The sequence below is a fragment of the Platichthys flesus genome, chromosome 6, assembly GCF_949316205.1.
Source record: "Platichthys flesus chromosome 6, fPlaFle2.1, whole genome shotgun sequence".
Classification (NCBI taxonomy): domain Eukaryota; kingdom Metazoa; phylum Chordata; class Actinopteri; order Pleuronectiformes; family Pleuronectidae; genus Platichthys; species Platichthys flesus.
In genome coordinates, this window is record NC_084950.1 from 19,533,581 (window position 1) to 19,553,034 (window position 19,454).

General features: G+C 40.1%; 2 protein-coding genes across 9 annotated transcripts in view; one reads left to right on the forward strand and one right to left on the reverse strand.

The window, feature by feature from the left end:
- zgc:113516 (uncharacterized protein LOC541449 homolog) overlaps positions 1–13,805 on the forward strand; it is a 32,052-nt gene extending 18,247 nt beyond the window's left edge. For 4 of the 5 annotated variants that reach the window (XM_062389404.1, XM_062389407.1, XM_062389408.1 and 1 more), the window contains one exon: positions 10,849–13,805. In XM_062389404.1, coding sequence (XP_062245388.1) covers positions 10,849–10,981 — 133 coding nt within the window. In that variant the 3' untranslated portion in view covers positions 10,982–13,805. Of the gene's footprint in view, positions 1–4,225; positions 5,735–10,848 lie in introns of those variants that run through there. The other variant, XM_062389405.1, reaches the window with a different exon arrangement.
- Positions 13,806–13,884: 79 nt separating this feature from the next.
- Positions 13,885–19,454, reverse strand: part of LOC133954866 (transcription factor SOX-6-like) — a 101,021-nt gene continuing 95,451 nt past the window's right edge. For all 4 annotated transcript variants that reach the window (XM_062389403.1, XM_062389402.1, XM_062389400.1 and 1 more), the window contains 2 exons: positions 18,648–18,861; positions 13,885–16,805 (listed from right to left, as the gene is read on the reverse strand). In XM_062389403.1, the coding sequence (XP_062245387.1) occupies positions 16,463–16,805; positions 18,648–18,861 (557 nt within the window). In that variant the 3' untranslated portion in view covers positions 13,885–16,462. The remainder of the gene's footprint in view (positions 16,806–18,647; positions 18,862–19,454) is intronic.

Here is a 19,454-nt window from a genome sequence, read left to right on the forward strand (position 1 = left end):
TCCTCTTGTCACTACTAAATGCAGACAAAATATTTACGCATGAAATTCTCTTTCCTCACTGGAAAGATGAAAGGCCGAGCTTTCACAAAGACTTTCAGAAAAAAAAGGCTTTTCTTTTATTTCTAAGTGTATCATGATGGTTATCTTTAAACAAGTCCAGGAGACATTCCTCACTACCAGCAACCAGACAATAAAGTTCAGGAGGGCAAAAAAAGTTTCCCCTCCACCCTTCTTTTCCCCCCTTTCTACCTTCTCTGTGCGCCCCACACCCGCCACAGTTGTGATGGTGATCATAATCACTATTGACATACGGCACCCTCCCCTCTGTGTGGCTTTCTCTGCCCACTTGTTAGATCAGCGACAGGGCCCCCGCCTCATTTCGATCTGGACCTCGGAGGAAATGTGATCCAGAGGGGTGCCGAGGCACAGAGGCACTATTGTTCCTGCGCCGCCGGTCCTCCCTTACATATACGTCTCTCATCCCCGGCTGAGGCCACGTTCGCCTGCTAGACGTCTGCTCCCCTAAGCTGCTGGCTGAGGTTGTCCTAAAGTGCACGGCGAGGGTCGGGTTACGCTTCTTTAACTGGAGGGTTAAACTACGAAATGAGCTCTTAGAGCACCAGCGCCGATGGGGAAGCAGACCTCACTTTTGAAGGTATCGCTACCCTGCCAACCTCCTTAATACAACACTCATGCTTTATGCCATTTGAACAACATGGACGATCAAAAATCTCTTTTGTTCCTTTATTGTTTGTGATGCAAATTCTGACTTACCATAGTCGAAAGATTCCAAAACAACTGGCCCTTCTTGTTTAACTTCCTGAATGAAGAATGTGTTTAGCTCAGCTGATTGTTGTTGGTGAGTTACTGAACATCGAATGCACAACGTTCAAGTCTCCTTACCGCTGCTGCTGGAGATGATGTTGAGAGCATTAGGATTGAACTGTAAAACCAAAACAACACGCTGAAGGAGGCTAAAAGGTTTGTGCAGAGTCAGGTAACAATTCTCTGTTTGGAAATCACTGCAGGAGGCCTCCTTCATTCATTTAATGTAATTAAAAAAGAATGGCTTTAACTACATTTACTTGTTAGGACTACAAGCTTTCCCTGAGCTTATCCATGTACTTTTATTTCCTTTATCTGCTGAAAGAAAACACACACAACACTGCTGCCTTATGCTTTTGTGATAAACAAGTTCTGTTGAGGAAAGAGATAAAAAGTTAGAGTGAGACTCTCTCTCGCTCTGTGTGTGCGTGCGTGCGTGTGTGCATGTGTGCGTGCGTGCGTGCGTGCGTGTGTGTGTGTGTGTGTGTGTGTGTGTGCGTGGTTTTCCTCCCACTGTTATCCCCCTGAGCCAAATCTCCGCCGCCTTCCCAACAAGTGACAGGCGTCGCCCAGACCTTGTGCTTTAACCAGGGCCAGATGTAGATGTGACAATAGGGAGCCACAAGGGGAATGCACACCCCGCCCTCCCTCCACCTCCCGTATTTACTTTCCTTGCATGATTTTATTCATGTGTTGAAAGTGTCTGCGAGTCAGCGGTTTAGATTTGTGGACGTGTTGGCAAGGCGAGCCGTAATTTGACAAAGACATTATTATGAGGAAATGAACGAGGAGGAGGCCCACTGTTTGGAATAGCCTCACTGCGAAATTGGGGGAATCGTGCACAAAAGCACATTGTGAAACTGAATACCTGTGCGGAAGGGAGTTCATTTTCCCCTTCTCCTGCTAAATACAAAAACATCTCAATTTCATCTCTGCTGATGATAAACGTTGAGCACGCCAGTTTTAGGTGTCGACCTCAATGAAGACACGGTTGAATGGGATTGTCTGTGAAGGTTGCTGTCCTTTAAAATGGTTACACTCAAGTATAATTTCACTTAGGCAGGGTGTAGATGTGACAATTAATTTGATTATCAGAACAAAAGGCTAGGACCAAAACTTCGTTATGGGGTTTTTCTTTTCTAGATAAGCTGACACTGAAACTCTTTTCACTTTACCGGAGTGAATGACCATTTAATGACTTTTATAGTTATCACGTGGTATTTCATTGTTTTTCATCTGCTAGTGTAAACATTATTATTCACTATAATTAATGTGACAGAGGGCCGGTCATTTGGTGTTTTGTTCAAAAGTCAAGTGTTTTTTATGCGTTTCTAACTGAGGAGAGGGAAAGAAACAGATCATAACTTATTATAAAGATAAAAACTTGTAGTGAACAGAATAATAGTGAATAGTGAGTTTGTTTCAAATCAAATATCTCAATGAGACTCGGTATTTGGATGTCTCTCTGCAAACCAACACCTCAGTAGAAAATACATTTTCTGTCTGTTCTTCATAGTATCTGCCACAATTCTGTTAAATCGGTCACAGTTACTGAGAAGTCAAGTTTGAGAATGATTACAGGGACAAACCATTCCATCTGTTAAATATTTAAAACCTCAATAAGTGGTTTTGGCTCTTTGAACATTGTGTTCATCCTAAATCCGATCCAATATTTATTTAAATGTTAAATTAATGTGTCTTGAACAATCAAATGAAAAACAATACTCCTACTACATTTTAAGAAATCTTCAAGTTTCTCCATCAAAATATCAGACATCTGGATATCAGACATTGTGTCACTCAAACCCACTGTTGTGATCAAATACTTTTCCACATTCACACACAAATTGCAGCAAGGAAGAGTGTGCTGCGACCAGGGGGGGGGGGGGGGGCGGAACACAAACACACAGTCAGGATCAGCATTTGATTGAGTTTATTTCAGTAAATACTTGTTCTTCCAGTCTTTTGACTAATAATAACAAGAGACTGTGATGTTCTTTGCAGAACATTGGCCATGAACCCTTAGCAACGGCCCAACAGGTGCTGCTTTTGTCCAGTCAGGACTCAGCTGTCAATCATCCGCTGCAGCACAAGGTTTACTTAGAATCACGACTGTCCAGAGAAAACACGTATCTCAGTTTGCCAAGCCACAATGAGCGAGGTGAAAACCGTCTGCTGGATCTGCACGGCTACCAGCAGGGATTTTTACCCCTCTAAAATTCTCTCCAACATGTGTAACTGAATAAAAACAACATTTCTAAGGGACTGGGATGAAGGGAGACGCATACTGTACAACATATCTCTATCAACATGACCCTTAAGTGAAGACAGTACGAGAGGGAAACTGCATACAGCAGACAAGAGTAGCCAGACTGACACAATAATTAGAGAGCAGTTTTACCCAGAGACACAGGTGAGGAACAGAGGGATGAAACACAAGTAGCTAAATGGCATGTGTCTGAATTATATTTCTTGTCTCACTGAGCAAGAAGTGAGAGAAAACGGATTCTGCATTGAAGAGTTCAATGAAAGCACTGATTAAAGGACAACCTCTCTGTACCTCCATTTTCTGTGCTTTTGAAACTCCACTTAATTTCAAAGGGTAGAGTATAATAGCCAAGGGCAACAGCATACTCAGACATCAAATTTATTGAAGCATTAATAATATGGTTGAAAAAAATAAATACAAAAAACACTTTTTTTTTGCAGTTAAGCTCTGAAATGCACCGAGGCTTTGGCAGAGCTGTCAGACACACGTGCTTTATTTAAGAGGGAGTTGATGCTATGTTTTTCAGGTTTTGCAAACAACAAACACAGGAGCACATTGTGCGGCAAGCACGGCCTCCTGTGTGACCGGTGGAGAACACTAGAAAAACACATCAAGGCTCAATGAATGTTCTGAAAGCTCTTGGGCTGTTAGTTGCAAGAAGAGGCGGTCAAAGAGATTTTCAACTAGTGCTACAAACATCAGATACACATTGAATTTATTCTACCGATTTAACATTTAGTATTTCAATATGTGTGAAGTGTTGAGACAAATGTCATCATGCATTTAAAATTACCAGGACCGGTCCTCAAATTCTAATATTGTTGTATGTATTGAAGGTTATTGCATTGCGTGGATTGCATATGATAATGATCATTATTTGATATGCTTTATCAGATTAAATACAAAGGAATTTTTCTTGATACATATTATTCTTGCTCATATTTTTGTTGTATAAAGTTACAAGCTAGTAATTAATATGAGAGTGTAAAGTATAATAAATAAGACACTAAGATGGTGCCTCCATCTTAAGGACCAATTACTTTTGTGGATGTCGCAATATTTACAAAGTGCAAATGTGGAGGATGATCATGTTCTCTCATCACGTTCTTCTGTCCTCTGCTGTCCTGCCAGATATGCCGCGGCACGACTAACCTTCTACTTTGAGAAGAAAGAGGAATATTTTGGACTGACAGCGAGCTAGGGACGGAAACCAGAGGCACCAGTACATTTCAGCATTACCTTTTCTGTTAATCCAAGGGTAGATTTCATTGATGTGAACCACGTCCATCTTTGATGCATTGTACAATATCCACTGCAGAATGAAAGGCGCAGACTGAGCTTATAATAGTGCTCCCCATTGTTTGTTGTTTGAGGCTGCAACGTGACTTAATATGTTTTCCTATCATTGTGATTCTTTAAATATTTGTTTACCACAGTCAGTATACCAATAAGGATATTTGGCCAATTGAAATTAAGCTCACGCCAGACACACATTAATTGTTCCCACATTTCGCCGGATCGCACAAAGCCACACATACTGATCCTGATCATAAAACCAATGACAGGGTTATTTTCTGCCTTGTTCGGTGCCTGTAACAATTCTGATCGAAAACAAATTTTCATTTAATTGAATTTCTATTTTAGTTCTGTTTCTGCCCTAACAATTTGTCTTTTTCAAATGTATCAACCCTTATTCAATAGTGTTTGAAAACAGTGTTAGAATAGTTTAAGCTGGTGTGTGTATAATGGTGTGTATATGAATCGTCTAAGCAGTGTGTTTTAAATTAAATAAGGTGACTGGAGGCAGCCTAGCTTTTCGTGTTCTCCGTGGACTGTTAGTGGGTCCAACAGCAGCAACAGCTGGAGACTCTTTGAGCCAAACAAAGCAAAACTATCTTTCACGTTTATTAGTCTGATTGAACAGTTATTGATTCAAGTTAGCATGTGTTTATAGAGCTTGTTTTTTTGGGGGTTAAATTAATTTGCTAATTTTGACGTATAAGAAGACCTTGAACTAGTTATTTAAATTGAATTGAGAAACCAGATATAATGGATTTACAGTGCAGGAAGCCTTTTATATGGCAAATACTTAAGCTTGGGGTTTGGTTTATTGCAGGAACAGTACAGGAAATCTTTTATAATATTAGTGACGGCACCAGTAACGTTCATTTGGGTTTTTTAAAAGAGCGGGCATATATTCCTGGCCCCCAAACTGAAAAAACATTCAGCTCAGTGTGTAACTGAAAGGCATGTTCTAATGATTGAGTCATGCATCTATAATGGTTGGAAAGGTTTAGCATGTTTAGATTGATGGCAGAGGAGGCGGGACTCTGTGTGTGTTCCTGAATCCCCTCGATTGTCTGGTTTTCACCTCAGAGGAACACACATGTCAAAGCTTTGTTAAACTCGTTCATCTATTTACATTTCTGTTATCTGTGCAGTGTGCTAACATAGCATGACCAATTAGAGAAAATGTCAGTCGCTCCAGGCAGTATATGGCTGACAGTAACATGTGTGAACTGAAAGCTTGAACAATATGTGTAGCCTACACGATACATCAACTCCAAGGCCAAGTGTGTATGTGTTGATATTTTACTCAAGTATGAAACTAAGTGTGATGAATAAAACTGACGACTTAAATACTGTGTCACAATATATGCTTCTTATTTTTCAAATATAGACTTAAAAAAAAGACTTTTATGAATTCATGTGCTCATCATTTTAAACAATGACAAAATGAACACTGTAACCTAAAAAAATGTTTTATTCTTCAGACCTACGTCAAATTGAGCGATTACAGATAAATAAAAGGATATTAAAAGACAGAAGTGAGCAGTGTAATTTATAGGTTTCACGTATGTCAAATTTTACTTTGGTGATCTGAGGCTAGAATAAAATTGAGAGTTCCTTTCCCCATTAGAAAACACTAGTTCTGAAGCTCCTGAAACTACATGTATGACACATCAGGATCATCATGACTTCATGTGACATCATAATCCCCTACAATTGCACAATTTACAATTACTATCTAGTCTGACATGCCCCCTAACAAAGCCAGGTAAAGTGAGAGCCGAAGCAGACATTTCCTACATGCACTGGGACAGGTTGACCAATTACAACAGAGTGGGCAGGATAGTGATGTGTCTTCTGAAAATAAGAGCATTTATACCTTTTCAAGTTATAACCCAAATTAAAATGAACAACAATTTGATCTAAAAATCATATTCACAAATTAAAATTTGTCTAATCGTGTTAAAAAACAATTGAAGCCCAAACAAGGGAGGAATCCCCCTCCCAGACTGCACAGAAGTGGATTATTTGCCACTTGTAACCAAGCACTTCAACAAAATGTGAGCAATATATGTCCTTTAACAAAGTTGTCAAAGCTGCTGTGTTGTATGAAGTTCACGCTCAAATCCTGTTGATTATGAATCATGCTCAAACTAGTTTTTCATACGACGTTCAGTAGGAAATGTAATGCCACCTGGATTATGTTGACTGATGATGGTTTTGCTCTTGTGCAGGACACAGTGCTGTTATACTGCAGTGAAACTTTGTGGGGAGGAAGGCGGAGTGGATGCAGACAGTACAAAGCTCATTAGTTCGACAGTCTAATCCTCCAAATCACCGCTGACTTTTTCAATATTCTACCAAGACCATAACCTTTCTCTATATTCAACAAAGTGCTTTGGTTGCCTAACCTTGTGATATATTTGTCATAACCACAATGTTTCCTGAACCTTAACCAAGTGCTTTCAGTTGCCTAAACATAATCATGAAGCCCTTAATCAGGCTTTAGTTGCCAACAGCGGATACTTAAAGGAAAACAAATGAAAAAGTTAGACAGTAAAACGGCACATGAAAGTTCACTCTTAACTATGGAAAAAGAAGTTGACAAAAACTCCCCACACAGTCCAAGGTTTAGTAGCTGTTCTAGAACTTTTGATCACATCACATGACATTTTTCATTAGAGGATGGAGTTTGCCCATTTGCAATGGGATTTTCGATGAAGACACTTTATCACCACACATGAATAATAGTTCTGAGTATCTTGATCCTAACATTATCTTTAAAACCATCTCATTTCTACACTGTTTGAGTCGTTGTGACTTTGGTTCGTTATCATTATTATGTTGTGTTATAATTCTCCAGTTCTTTTGGTTGTAAAGTTACCTTTAAAATGAGGCTGAGATTTACTGAAAACAAAAAAGTTTAAAGAACATCAAGTCACTTTGAAAACATGCAACTGATACATCCCACTCTGTCGCCCTCATGTCAAAGTGTTGAAAATAACTCTGGCTGTGAGCTAGCAGTGGTGCATAATATATACACAACCTACCACGACTTCAATTTCATTGTCGTCGTTAAATACAACTTCCCTCTCAGATCGTTGCTCTATGAAACAAGGTCTTTGGCTTTTGAGGCTGTCAGGGTGCCACAGTTCAACTGCAAGACTGGGGTCATATTGTTTGAACAATCAGGATGTGAGTAGAGAAAATGTGTCCCCATTTTTAATGTGACTCCCTCACAGTCTGATGTTGCACTTGCATATGTCTGTCCACGAGTTCACCAAGGTTCCAGAAATTGGTCTCCAAACCTGAAAAGACCCTGAAATGTTCTACCCGAACCCAACCCATGGTTACACATCTCCAACCCAGCCGGGAGACACAGACCTGATTGGACCAGATTTCGAACTTTGCTTATTTTGGACCACTGTACTTGCAGTTGAACCTTCACATTCCAAGCGTAACGCCTCTCAATTATCGCTTGAGAAATATTAGCAATAAAGGTTTAGGGTTAAAAGCATTGATTTTGTAGGAGAAAAGGGTGAAATAACCCAAACAGCTAATATGAAGTGTTGTTGTAGTGTGTTTAAATGCTGTTGTTGTCATGGGAAGAGAGATTCAGGGTTGATGTAACACAGACAATCCAAGGTTGTTGTCTACAAACTGGTAGCCTGTAGTGCTGGACACCATTTAGAATAATGAACAATAAGTTGATGAAATAAACACATTAGAGCATGCAAAATGGATGCAACATGCTCTGAAATGTCTAAGTTTCCTCCTCTGCGTGACTGTGTCTAGTGTCTTCCTCTGTGAGGCAAGCACAAAAGGATGACAGCAGGTCAAATGAGGGGCGCACTAGCAACAATGGCGTTCTTTACCTCTTCATGGTCGCACACAGTTCCACTCATCAAGGCTGCAGCCGAGTCTTTGAGTCAAACAATCCAACTGCTTTCAAAGTGGCATTTTTCGTTAAACATATAATATTTAATTTGCGGACTAATGCACTTAAAATGACAAGGACTTTGCCTCAAAAAGGAAAAAATTGGCCTTTTGTCCGTTGCCTATTTTCCTGAATAAGGGATGTAAGTTTTATTTTTTTCATTTCTAACTGCATTAAAAGAAGCTGTATAGTCCTTTATGCAATGTTTCAAAGACTGGGAAACAGAGACACAGCTGAAGCAACTCTTTTCAAAGAGTTTTTTTTATTCGATTTCCTTTTATTCAGGAGTTTCATTTAGCTTTTTAGTTATTGTTGAAGGCCTCCCAAGGCTACTGACCTTAGGGATTTTCATAAACCCCATCCCAATTTACAATCTTTGTCAATTTTCATTAGCTAAGAATTGTCCAACAATGCATTCAAGGGGAGGTTTTACAATGACGCTCACATACAGTACAGTGTTTCTCAAAATTAAAGTAATAAGTTTAGCAGTGCAATCAAATGAGGAGAAATATTTTTCTTTGGTCACACTTTTAATTTCAGGGATACAATAAACACATGCTTTATCCATCCCTTAATTATAATGCTTAACCTTGAGCCCACGGCCAGCTATCATTGGGCAAGTAGCCGGGCACACATATCATTCAGGTTGCCAGTGGATAACATGGCTTCAGACAACAACCAATCACGACACACAAAGGCAGGTGGGTTTGAATTTCTACTAATTGTCTGTAGCAATTACTTGAATTAAGTGTTTATATTTAGAGCTAGGGTTTGTAAGACTGGAAAAGCTAGCCAAAGCAGGCTGCACTGTGATCAGCCCTCATGTCATAGCTATGCCCCCATGCTAACATGAACGTGCACTGACTGACAACTGCTAGAGGCTAGGAGAGAGACCAAAGAGGAGCTTGACATCAACTATTCCGTGTCTGAATCACCTCAAAGAAAACATTTAACTCTATCATAATGAACCCAACCAATCATTAGTACTAAAACTAGCATGTTAGCATTGGGGATTTTTTTATTCATAATTTTGTTAGATGCTGTTACATATCAACATAACATTACATGTCATTTGGCTGACGCTTTTGTCCAAAGCGACCTACAATTAGTACACCATTTAGGGGTTCAGTTTCTTGTCAAGGAAACTTTGGCATGCAGATGGGGAAGAGTGGGGTTTGAACCGGCAACCTTCTTGTTGGAGTACGAGCACTCTACCCCCTAGGCCACACCGCCCCTATATATATATTTACCGCCCCTACCGCCCCTATATATATATTTACAGTCTTATATGACATATAAGGCTGACCCATCATTTCAGCCGGTCCAAATTAAGTTATTATTAGTGTTTCAGATACAATTTTGCAACCCTACCTTTGAGGCGATGTCAGGGTGTTTGACTGTCAGTCAGATGTGATCCATATCTTAGATTTATAGTTGTGTATTTATTTATTTAATTTGCAGATCTTCATAGTCCCCAGAGGATACTTACTTTAGTCTTCACCTGATCTATCCTGGAGCAACACCAGGAGGTGGAGATTTGTGGGTTTCAGTGATATTGGCTGGATTTCACTGAAGGATATTCTTAATTAATAAAAGCTAAACTGTTATCATTTAGGATTCTTGCATTCATGTTCCACCTTTGGTTGAATTGTTCCAACCTAATTTTCCTAATCTCTTGAGTGATCTACCATAGAGTTGTAAGTTTTGGGACGTTTTGCAGTAAGGTCCACGAGAGAACAATGCTTGGAACAGTACGAACTAGCAGTGTGATGTAAAGTCATAGGAAAGAATCAGTTCTTAACCACTACAACCAAAACCTTTTAGTGTTTTTGATCTATGCGTTACGTGGAAATCCATCATCACACCAGTTAGTCTTGATTTCAATAAATAAATGCAAACTTCTACTCTTTATCTTTAAAATCAAAAACACAGTGCTCATCCTGACATACGATAAACTCAAGGCAAGTGCAAGGGGTCAATTATTCCCTTTTTGAATCAAGAGCATTGAATGGTTAAGCATCATCAGCTCTCAGCTCAAAGAGGATGACTGTAACCAGTGAGTGTAATTTAATGACTAGTGGAGCCTCCATGATCATAAACAGTGTGGCTTTGATGCCTCATAGATGGAGCCTCCCCAACACATTTGAAGAGGGCTCCTCCTTTGTAATAGCAAATTGTTATTCTCTTGATCTAGAGGCCTGATCGGTAAGAAGAGAAAAAAAGATTTTGTTCTCTGTACTCTTCAAGATGATTTTTAGAAGCCAAAAAGTGAATTTGCCTGGGGCTTCCATCTACAACCGAGCTTTCATGAAGAAAGAGTGTCATTATGCCTCATCATCTCCACACATGCCAGAAACCTGTGAGAAAAGAAAGGTGAAATCAAAGCCTTTGTAATTACTGCTCAATTGATCACTATGTCAATGTCTTCCTCACTTGAGAAAAAAAAAATTATCCTGATAACAAGGCAAACCCTCTCTCTTTACCATGCAATATCTAGTTTTAACCTTTTTCTTTATTTGTATGTTAGGTATGAGCAAAGACCAGCCCAAGGCTGCGTTCAAGTTGCCCACAGCGACACCCCATTGACCTGCAGAGCTGCCAAAGGATCCAAGGATACTCTTCGGCAAGTTACTGAACCAAAATTTCCCCTGTGCCGCTAACGCTTGGTGCGTGTTAGAGAAAGTGTATAATGGTTCCACCATCATAAAATGGGTGTTATGTCCAGGGGGAAGCTAAATGCAGAACACAGGTACAAGTGATTAATTCATGATTGATTGAGGAGATGAGGGTTCTTGCAGGCGGAGGCTGGCGGCAAAGCAGGAACGGAGGTTTGCAAGATGGAGCCAAAGACAGCTGAGCTTTGAGCGGGAATGTGTCACTGGCCAGACGGCAAGAGAACCAGCAGATCTCTGAGTGCGACGCTCCGTAGTTTCTGCAGACTTTATCCACCAGACCTCCTAGTATATCGTCTGTAGAAATCCAGGAGAAGCCAAAGTGTGAATCCAGTAGGGGTTCCCCCTCAATCGGCTGCTCCACCTCTCGCCTGAATAACGCAGAGGATCTGATGCTGTTGAGAATACATCTGTGCGGAGAACCTTCCGCTTTGTTGTACATGTGTGAAATGCAAACTCTGGGTGAACTCCGTAGCCAATTATCCAGACTTTACCCATAGGTCAAGTCTGAAAACTGCGCTAGAGAGAGAGAGAAAGTTTGAATTTTCCGTAGATGTCACCAGTTACATGTGTAGTGATTGATTCACAAAACCTGGGCATCACCTGCGATTGTTTTTTTTTTTGTTAGAGATAAAAACATATGAATCAACTCGATTAGAATTTAAAGGATGGGCATTGTTGAATACAAAAAGTGTATGTGAGTTACTTGCTGTTTAAGAGTTAAGTTTAACAGTGAGCAGGCAACTTTGAATGAAAAAAGCTGTTGACATTTGGTGCGATTGCTGATTCTAATAATTCAATTCAAGATGAAAGACAAACACAAGTTTCAAGACCAGATTGGGATGGAGAGCATGATGAGCATCAGACTAGTCAAACAGGTACATGTGAAGGTAGTAGGGGCCAAGTAGTAGGTAACCAAACAATAATTAAAAATATATTTATATTTTAGCACATCAGGCACATGGAGTTATGGTTGTCCCTTTTACAGGTTGGAGCAACAGCCCCATTAAAGGGATGGTTCACCCAAAAATGTAAGAAGTAAATGCGTACCACTTCTTTAAATGTAAAAAATCAACAGGAAATAAAAAGAAAATGCCTCCATACTGCTCCTCTTGTGTCATCCGAGTCACCGTAAGCCCCAACATTCATGTTTGACTTGAAACAGTGTAATTTACACAATGTTTTTAGTCTAAACCTCTGATATCCTCCTAGTTACTGCTGCAGCTATCGTGATAACTTGTGAACAATGTGAGAACTCCAGAGAGCTGCACAGAAAGGCTAAAAACATGGTGTAAATGACGCTGTCCAGAGTTGAATGTGAATGCTGGGGCTCACAGACAGTGGGAAGGCAGTATGGAGGCTGTAATGTTTTTTTTTATGTTGATTTTAAATGTTTGAAGAAGGGGTCGCCATTTACAACAATTGTTTTTCATTTGGAAAATAATAACATATCATTTTATTTTATTTTTCATTTTTAACAAAGGAAATTCAACTTTTTGGTGGAAAACCCTTATTACTTTGTTTATGTGTCAAAACAAGCTGAATGGAATGTTAACCAAAATGTGTTGAAGCCACAGCTATGACATTAGGTCAACATGACTATTCTGCTGTTCTGACACCTAATCTGTATGTAGCAGCCAGCAGCTTTAACAACCGGGAAACTAAGTGGAACTTGAGGATTACATCAGTTTCTTTCAGAGATTAATAAAGCTTGTATGTGCAGCACATACTACGATTGTGAGTTTTGAGCAATTGCATTGAGCTAGTTTAAGGTGCTGAAAGCTCAACCAAGCACAAAGAGAAACATTCTGTTCACTTGCAAACAGCTAAATGTTCATCCTGCAGATAGGGAGAAGGAAATGTATATGATGATGACTTATTTAATGAGATTAACATTGCAACAGCACAAATCTGATTTTAAACACCCCTCCCAAATAAATGGAGTGTGTGACAAACTTGCAGGCGCCCCTCACAGGGTGACGCTACAGTTGATTTGGGAATTACAATTAGATTTATGATGTGGCTGCATATGGCTGAGCTCTCTGTTTCTCTCTCTGAAAACGCTGGGATTGGCTGCAGCGAGTGCCGGCGCCATGGCGTATACACCACAGCACATTCAGAATGTGTGGCGTTACCTCACACACACACACACACAATGGAACAATAGGCCACATTTACGGTAATGGGCCACCAAAATATAAGACCAAATGGAACAGCTTAATATTAAAAACAGAAATCCTTGTGTTGGAAATTATTAGATCCTTGGAAAGTTAGGGCACTATCTAGAGTAATGGAAATAAGAATTCATGCAGTTACCTGAAACGTGGGCACGGCACTTTCAGACACAAATGACACACTGTTTCACTGGGGAGATGCTGAGCCTCGCGTTGTGCACGCGCCGCCATCTTGGTAATTCACTGAACATTTGCACATCCACTGAACATTTGCACATTTGAACATTTGTACATTTGCACATTTGCACATTTGCACATTTGAACATTTGTACATTTGCACTTAACTTATTCCTACTGTATTATCCCACCTATGGTGTATTCATATTTTTATATATTTATCTTGCTCAGTGTATTCATCCTTCTTATATCATACCTTACCTCTTAATACTGTTTATATTCCATTTATATTTCCATTTATATGCCATGTATATTTCTAACTGTACTTCATATTTATTTACATTTTCATCTCTGCACTTTATTTGCCATTTTTTTGCACTTCTGGTTAGATGCTAAACTGCATTTCGTTGTATATGTACTTGTACCGTGCAATGACAATAAAGTTGAATCTAAATCTAAAAGTGTTTCACTACAAATAATCGGTTTCATGACATGTTCATTTCTCAATGTTGCACAAAAGTCAAAGAAGCATTTTAGTAAAGAAAATGTCACCTTAACTTTTTATTTATTTATTATTATTTTTTTGATTGTCTTTCTCACCAAGTTTGTACTGACACTTTTTAGAGCCAAAGCTGGCTAATAAATACAATGAAATGTTAAAACGCACAGTTGAATTTCAAATACAATACTCATCACAAAAACAAAAAAAATGTGTGTGTGACCAAAAGACGTCAGAAACTGGACACAACTGACAAGAGCATGAGGTTACCTGAAAGGGATCAGAGGTGAAGGGACCACTTTAGGCAACATCGTTTGTTTAAATAAATGAAATGCTTCTAGAGAAAATGGCATTATACTGGTGCCTGGCATGTACGAGGCTTCCTCAAAAGAGACTTTTGACTGTTCTAATTTAGCATGTTGAAAATCAAACAACAATTTCACATTAGTCAATACTGGAAAGAAAATAAAAAGGAAAAAAAAATACTATTTATATCCAGTGCTTAGGATGTGTATGACACTAACTGAAATCTATATGTATGAGACCTTTTCCCCGGGAGCAAAAACCAATGTAAGAATTGCCAGATAAGGTCACAAATAGTAATATGGAGTCAGAACGCAGCTGAACACAGCACCCGGAAACCACCTGAGGTCACAGGTGTCCAAAATGGAAACGTGTTCAATTTGCAGAGAGGATGGTGAAAATAGACAAAAGAAGTAAAAAAAGAAAAAAAACGTTTTAGAGAAAGAATGTGACATCTGAGTAAAATGGAGGAAAAAATCGTTCAAACCCAGCATTGTGCTAACCACTGGGCCTCGCCGCGACGAAAGAGGAACATCTCGCCCCAGACTGTGGAAAACTTGTGTGATCCCACCAATGGTTGCGACTGAGAGAAAATGATGCACCATTTTTTCCTCCATTCTTCTCTTAATAATTTACTTGTCTTCAAAATATACATGCGATGTAGAAAAAGGTACCCTTTTCGAAATAACAGACCTATAAGTACCATTCATTTGCAACTATATAATTTTTTTTTTCAAACAATTTGGTGTATCTTTCCCACATGATGCAGAGAAGACGTTAAACAAATATTAACAAACTAATACAAATATTAACATAATGAACATCTTTGTACCGATTGAAAACACAGTTAATAACTCTTATCCTACAGTATATGTTCTTCGTGGGGCTGCTTCTTCCCCTTCGTTATGATGCGGAAGGTTCATTTTTAAGACTGAATTATAATTATATATTAAGTGTATATTAAGGTAGAAATCAAACCATAGCATGACTCAACAAATGATCGAAGTCAGGCTTCAGTCCGCCATACTGCGCTGCATTTGTTGCATATCGTGATAAGTGTTTGGCCTCAAGGAACTATGGGCAATGTGGTTCTGGAAAGCACTTCTACAATGGAATAGAGGAACAGACTCATTAAAAATGCTACTCTTCTAAAAGCCGGAGGGTCTGCCACTGAGTGACGCGAAATGTGTGCATGTGTGTGAATGACTGAGGCAGTGCGATGAAAACAAATCTTCCCTGAGGAGGGAGTCCAGCAGGTACCAAGCAGGAATTCATCTCATCAGATAGAGACAGCTGATTGTATAAGACTTTTTTGCAGCATTAGAAGTTAAGACTACGACATCCAGAGTGAATGTGAATGGAGGTTTGGCACATTTTAATTAAATCCGTACAATGTCTGGGTACTAATAATAATAATAATAATAATAATAATAATAATAATAATAATAATAATAATAGATATATAAGGGATGTTGCTCCCCATATTTCTTGACAGTCTAAAAAAGTCCTACCACTCTTTTTATATGAACACAAACAAAACAAAACACATTCACAAGCTGGCACATCATACCTGAGCTGGGATATTTAAAAAAAAAGATCTAACAGTTATGTAAGCAGTTTGTCAGAAACAAGATGTCGATGCACTGTAAATGTAAGAAAACAAAAGTAAGACTATAAGATTACAAGAGCTAAGATTTATATTAAAACTTTTCAAATTTCAAGTTCCGACAGTCCAGAGTTTGTACAGGCAGTGACCTGTCAGAAAAAAAGTCTATAGAACAAAAACAACAACAAAAAAGAAAACACAAAAAATGTAAATACATAATGATAAAAACGAATTCACTCCTTAAACATTTAAGACCAAATAGAGTTTGAAGACCAATTCCTGATGCTTCAAAATCTATGCATGCTCTTTACAAACCACACAGCAATGTGTTTGTCGTTCATTTGTTCTGTTTCCCATTCTCTCTCACTCTCGCTCTCCTAGCTCTTGTTTACTCCTGTTAAGATTGTCGGCGTGTCGGAAAACTGAAGGTCGTCGTCAGCTGGATGTCTGAGTGTCTCTTCGGCTTGTGCTCTCCGGTCACATTCTCCAGCCGTGTTCTTCAACTTGACATCCATCAATAAACTGTCCATAACTTTCTGAGCATGTCCGCTGAGTGTGTGTCCTGTGTGGGCATGCTCAGCGCATGACGCAGCATGTCCTAAATGTTTGCCTGAAGGTCTCTGTAATAAACTATGTTTCTTAAAAAGTGTTTCTGAGTATAACAGGAGTTTTAAACTTTTCTCTTTTTACAACTCACACCCTGAGAACACTCAGTTGGCACTGATGACCTCCCGCGTCTCACGGTCACTGCTATAGTCTGACTTCGGCTCATCATCGAAGTCTTCGTACATGTCCATGTCCTCGTCTCCATTGGCAGGATCGCTGGGCAGAGCCAAGGCTCTAACTCTGCCGCCATTGCTGCCTCCAACTGGCTCGGACTTCACCACGTATGTGCTCTGGATGACGGGGATGGCCGGTTCAGGGCTGGCTGAGTTGCTGGAGCAGTCTGAGGTCAGGTGTGGGGAGGGCGTGGCTGTCGTCGCCATGGTTATGGCACCGGGGTAAACTCCTACCCCTACTGGGCTGTTGCCAAGAGGAATTTGTGGCTGAGGCCTGGGAAACAGGGGAAGATAGAAAAGGAAGGATGTAAGGAAAAAATGAAGGTATTAGACAAAAATTATTATATTTAATTAAAATAAAAGAAATATTAATAAAAGAAGTATACACATCCTCAGGGGAACTTGAATTTCTGTATATAATTGCACGTCAATCGATGTGACATGTGAGGGGTGAAATTAACTCACACAAAATAATAGGTAACACACAAATCAATTTAGTTCTTTCAAATAGATTTAACATCTGCATTTTCTAAATGTAGGTTTAACAAATTCAATTCATTTGTGTGTTACACATTGGAATGATTTTTGGAGTTTATATTATTTGGCTGCATACAGAGACATAGTAACAGTTGTGCTACAAGGCTGACAGCTTTTGACTGATCTGTGATCCACAAGTCTTTTTCTATGCTTTGAGCCGAGCCCTTTGAACAGAATATTAATTCCGAGGCCACTTAAGTTAACAGCGACGCTTCTCATCGGGTCGGGCATGTCCTGACACCGAGCTCTTCCTGCCAGCTCACAGCAGCATGGAGCTTAATAACCTGTTAAGATACAGTCGGAATGGGGGTGAACGTACATCACTCAGCCCGGCCCTCTGGCTCCTCAAATGAGACGCATAAAGCAGGAAGATTGCTGTCACTTTTCTCACCTCACACTTCTCCCTCCTCTGTCTCCCGAAACAATTACCGCCGCACGGCCTGACAGACCCATTTGCACATTAAAACAACACTGGATTACTTGTATGGAATGCGCCAGAGCCTTGCTGTGTACCGGCTCCTAGACGCTGGGTGATTTAGCTTTGATTGAAAGTCCAGGCCTAAAGAATCATAAGCCCAGTTTCTCTTGCATTTCCTTGACCACACACAGTAAATGTGGCATTTAGCTTGTGACGTCTGCCTCTCTCTTGTTCCCTCTCAAACATCTGCTTACATTTCATATTCCACTATGTCTGTCTGTGTTCAATTTCACTGCCCGCAAGCGCCCGGCATTGTCCTAATTTAATAAATGACAAGCTATTAAAAATCGCTCCTATTCAAAGCCGTGGCCTCTGGTAAATCCATCTCGAACACAGGCCACTGTGATGGCTTTAAACACATCCATGGCTGGTTCCCATTAAGACAATGCCACTGTTATTCCCCTCGCCGCGCTCGCTACACTCGAAAAAATGTAAAGCTCTTCAGAAAACGTTTAAAGGGTTTTGCAGATAGAACCACAGGAGGCTCAGAGAAAAACCTTTCATAACGGCTCCATGAACCCTGATAGTCAGTCCACAAGCCTCCAACAAATGGATAATAAAATAGGTAAATACATAGTGGATTATATGTTGGTGCTTCATATTTATCTCTGCAATTCTTTCCTTTTTTTTCCTTTTTTTTTTCAAAATAGCCCTATTCAGGCCAAAGAGGCTGACAGGAAGGTCTGTTTATTAAAGAGACGACCGCACTGAGAGGTCACAGGTGCAGTAAGAGAGTCACGGTCTTCTTGAGCAACACACAAAGCCAGTCTGTGATCCAAGGCTCGTGTCTGTCAATGCACAATGGTCTGTGAACTGTGCAAATGGCTTATGCATATACTGCAGTGATGGACAACGTGTGCTGGACAAGCCACGTCTGAGAAAATACACCTTGTATTAAAAACAATACTGATGTAATACAGAGAATTCAGTTGTTAACAGGATACTGTGCTGTAATTCTGCTCTATATATATCCTCAGTAAGCCGATCACCAGGAGAGAAGAAATATGCTGAACGAGCGGCTCCTTATTTTGGGATATAAATCAAACGACAATTTTAAAACCACACAAAGAGGGGGGGGGGGGGTCTCGCACTGCTACTCACCCCACAAAGAACTGCCTCATCTCCTGACGTCGTGACCTCATCATCTGCTTGTACTCTCCGATGCGCAGCTTCTTGCCGTCGATGATACAGGTTCTCTTGGGCCGCGGCTTGTACTTGTAGTTGGGGTATTTCTCCAAGTGGATCTTGCTCAGGCGGGCCTGCTCCTCATAGTACGGCTGCTTCTCCTGGTTGGTCATGGATTTCCAGCGAGAGCCTGGAGCGAGGGGTTGGAATGGGAATTTAGTCTTTGGTGTCGTTTTACTTTGAATAGCTATGTTGTAAAACATTTGATATCTGTGTAATACACTTTATGCACATTGAATGTGCACAATTTTTTTTTTATATCTGTATATTAGCTGCCCTGTCCATATGGCAGAATTGACTTCGAGTTTTGAGTGTTGAAAAAGGTTTTGACAAGCTTTTGTAAACAGTGAGTCTGCGGTGAAATAGTTGAAATGGCCACTGAAACAGCGATCCAGCAGTGCTAACACACTGTCATTTCAGCTGCACATTACCTCAACCCTTCAACGGAGGCCCTGGTAAAGACACAAAAGCTGGCGTTTCTCCCGGTTTATCAAGGTGGAAAATTATCATGTGAACAGACACAACTGACTCTTGAACCAAGGAGGCTGTTTAGAGTCAGGAGTGGATTACACTCGGCTCCCTCTTCGCCTAAGAAGAATGATTCATTGTGTACTTGTTATATTCCTTGGTGAGAGCACCTTCTGAACAAGTGGACGGGGCCATTACTGCAGGAATGCAGGACATCTGCGAAGCACTCCGGCAACTCATTATACACGCTGCCTC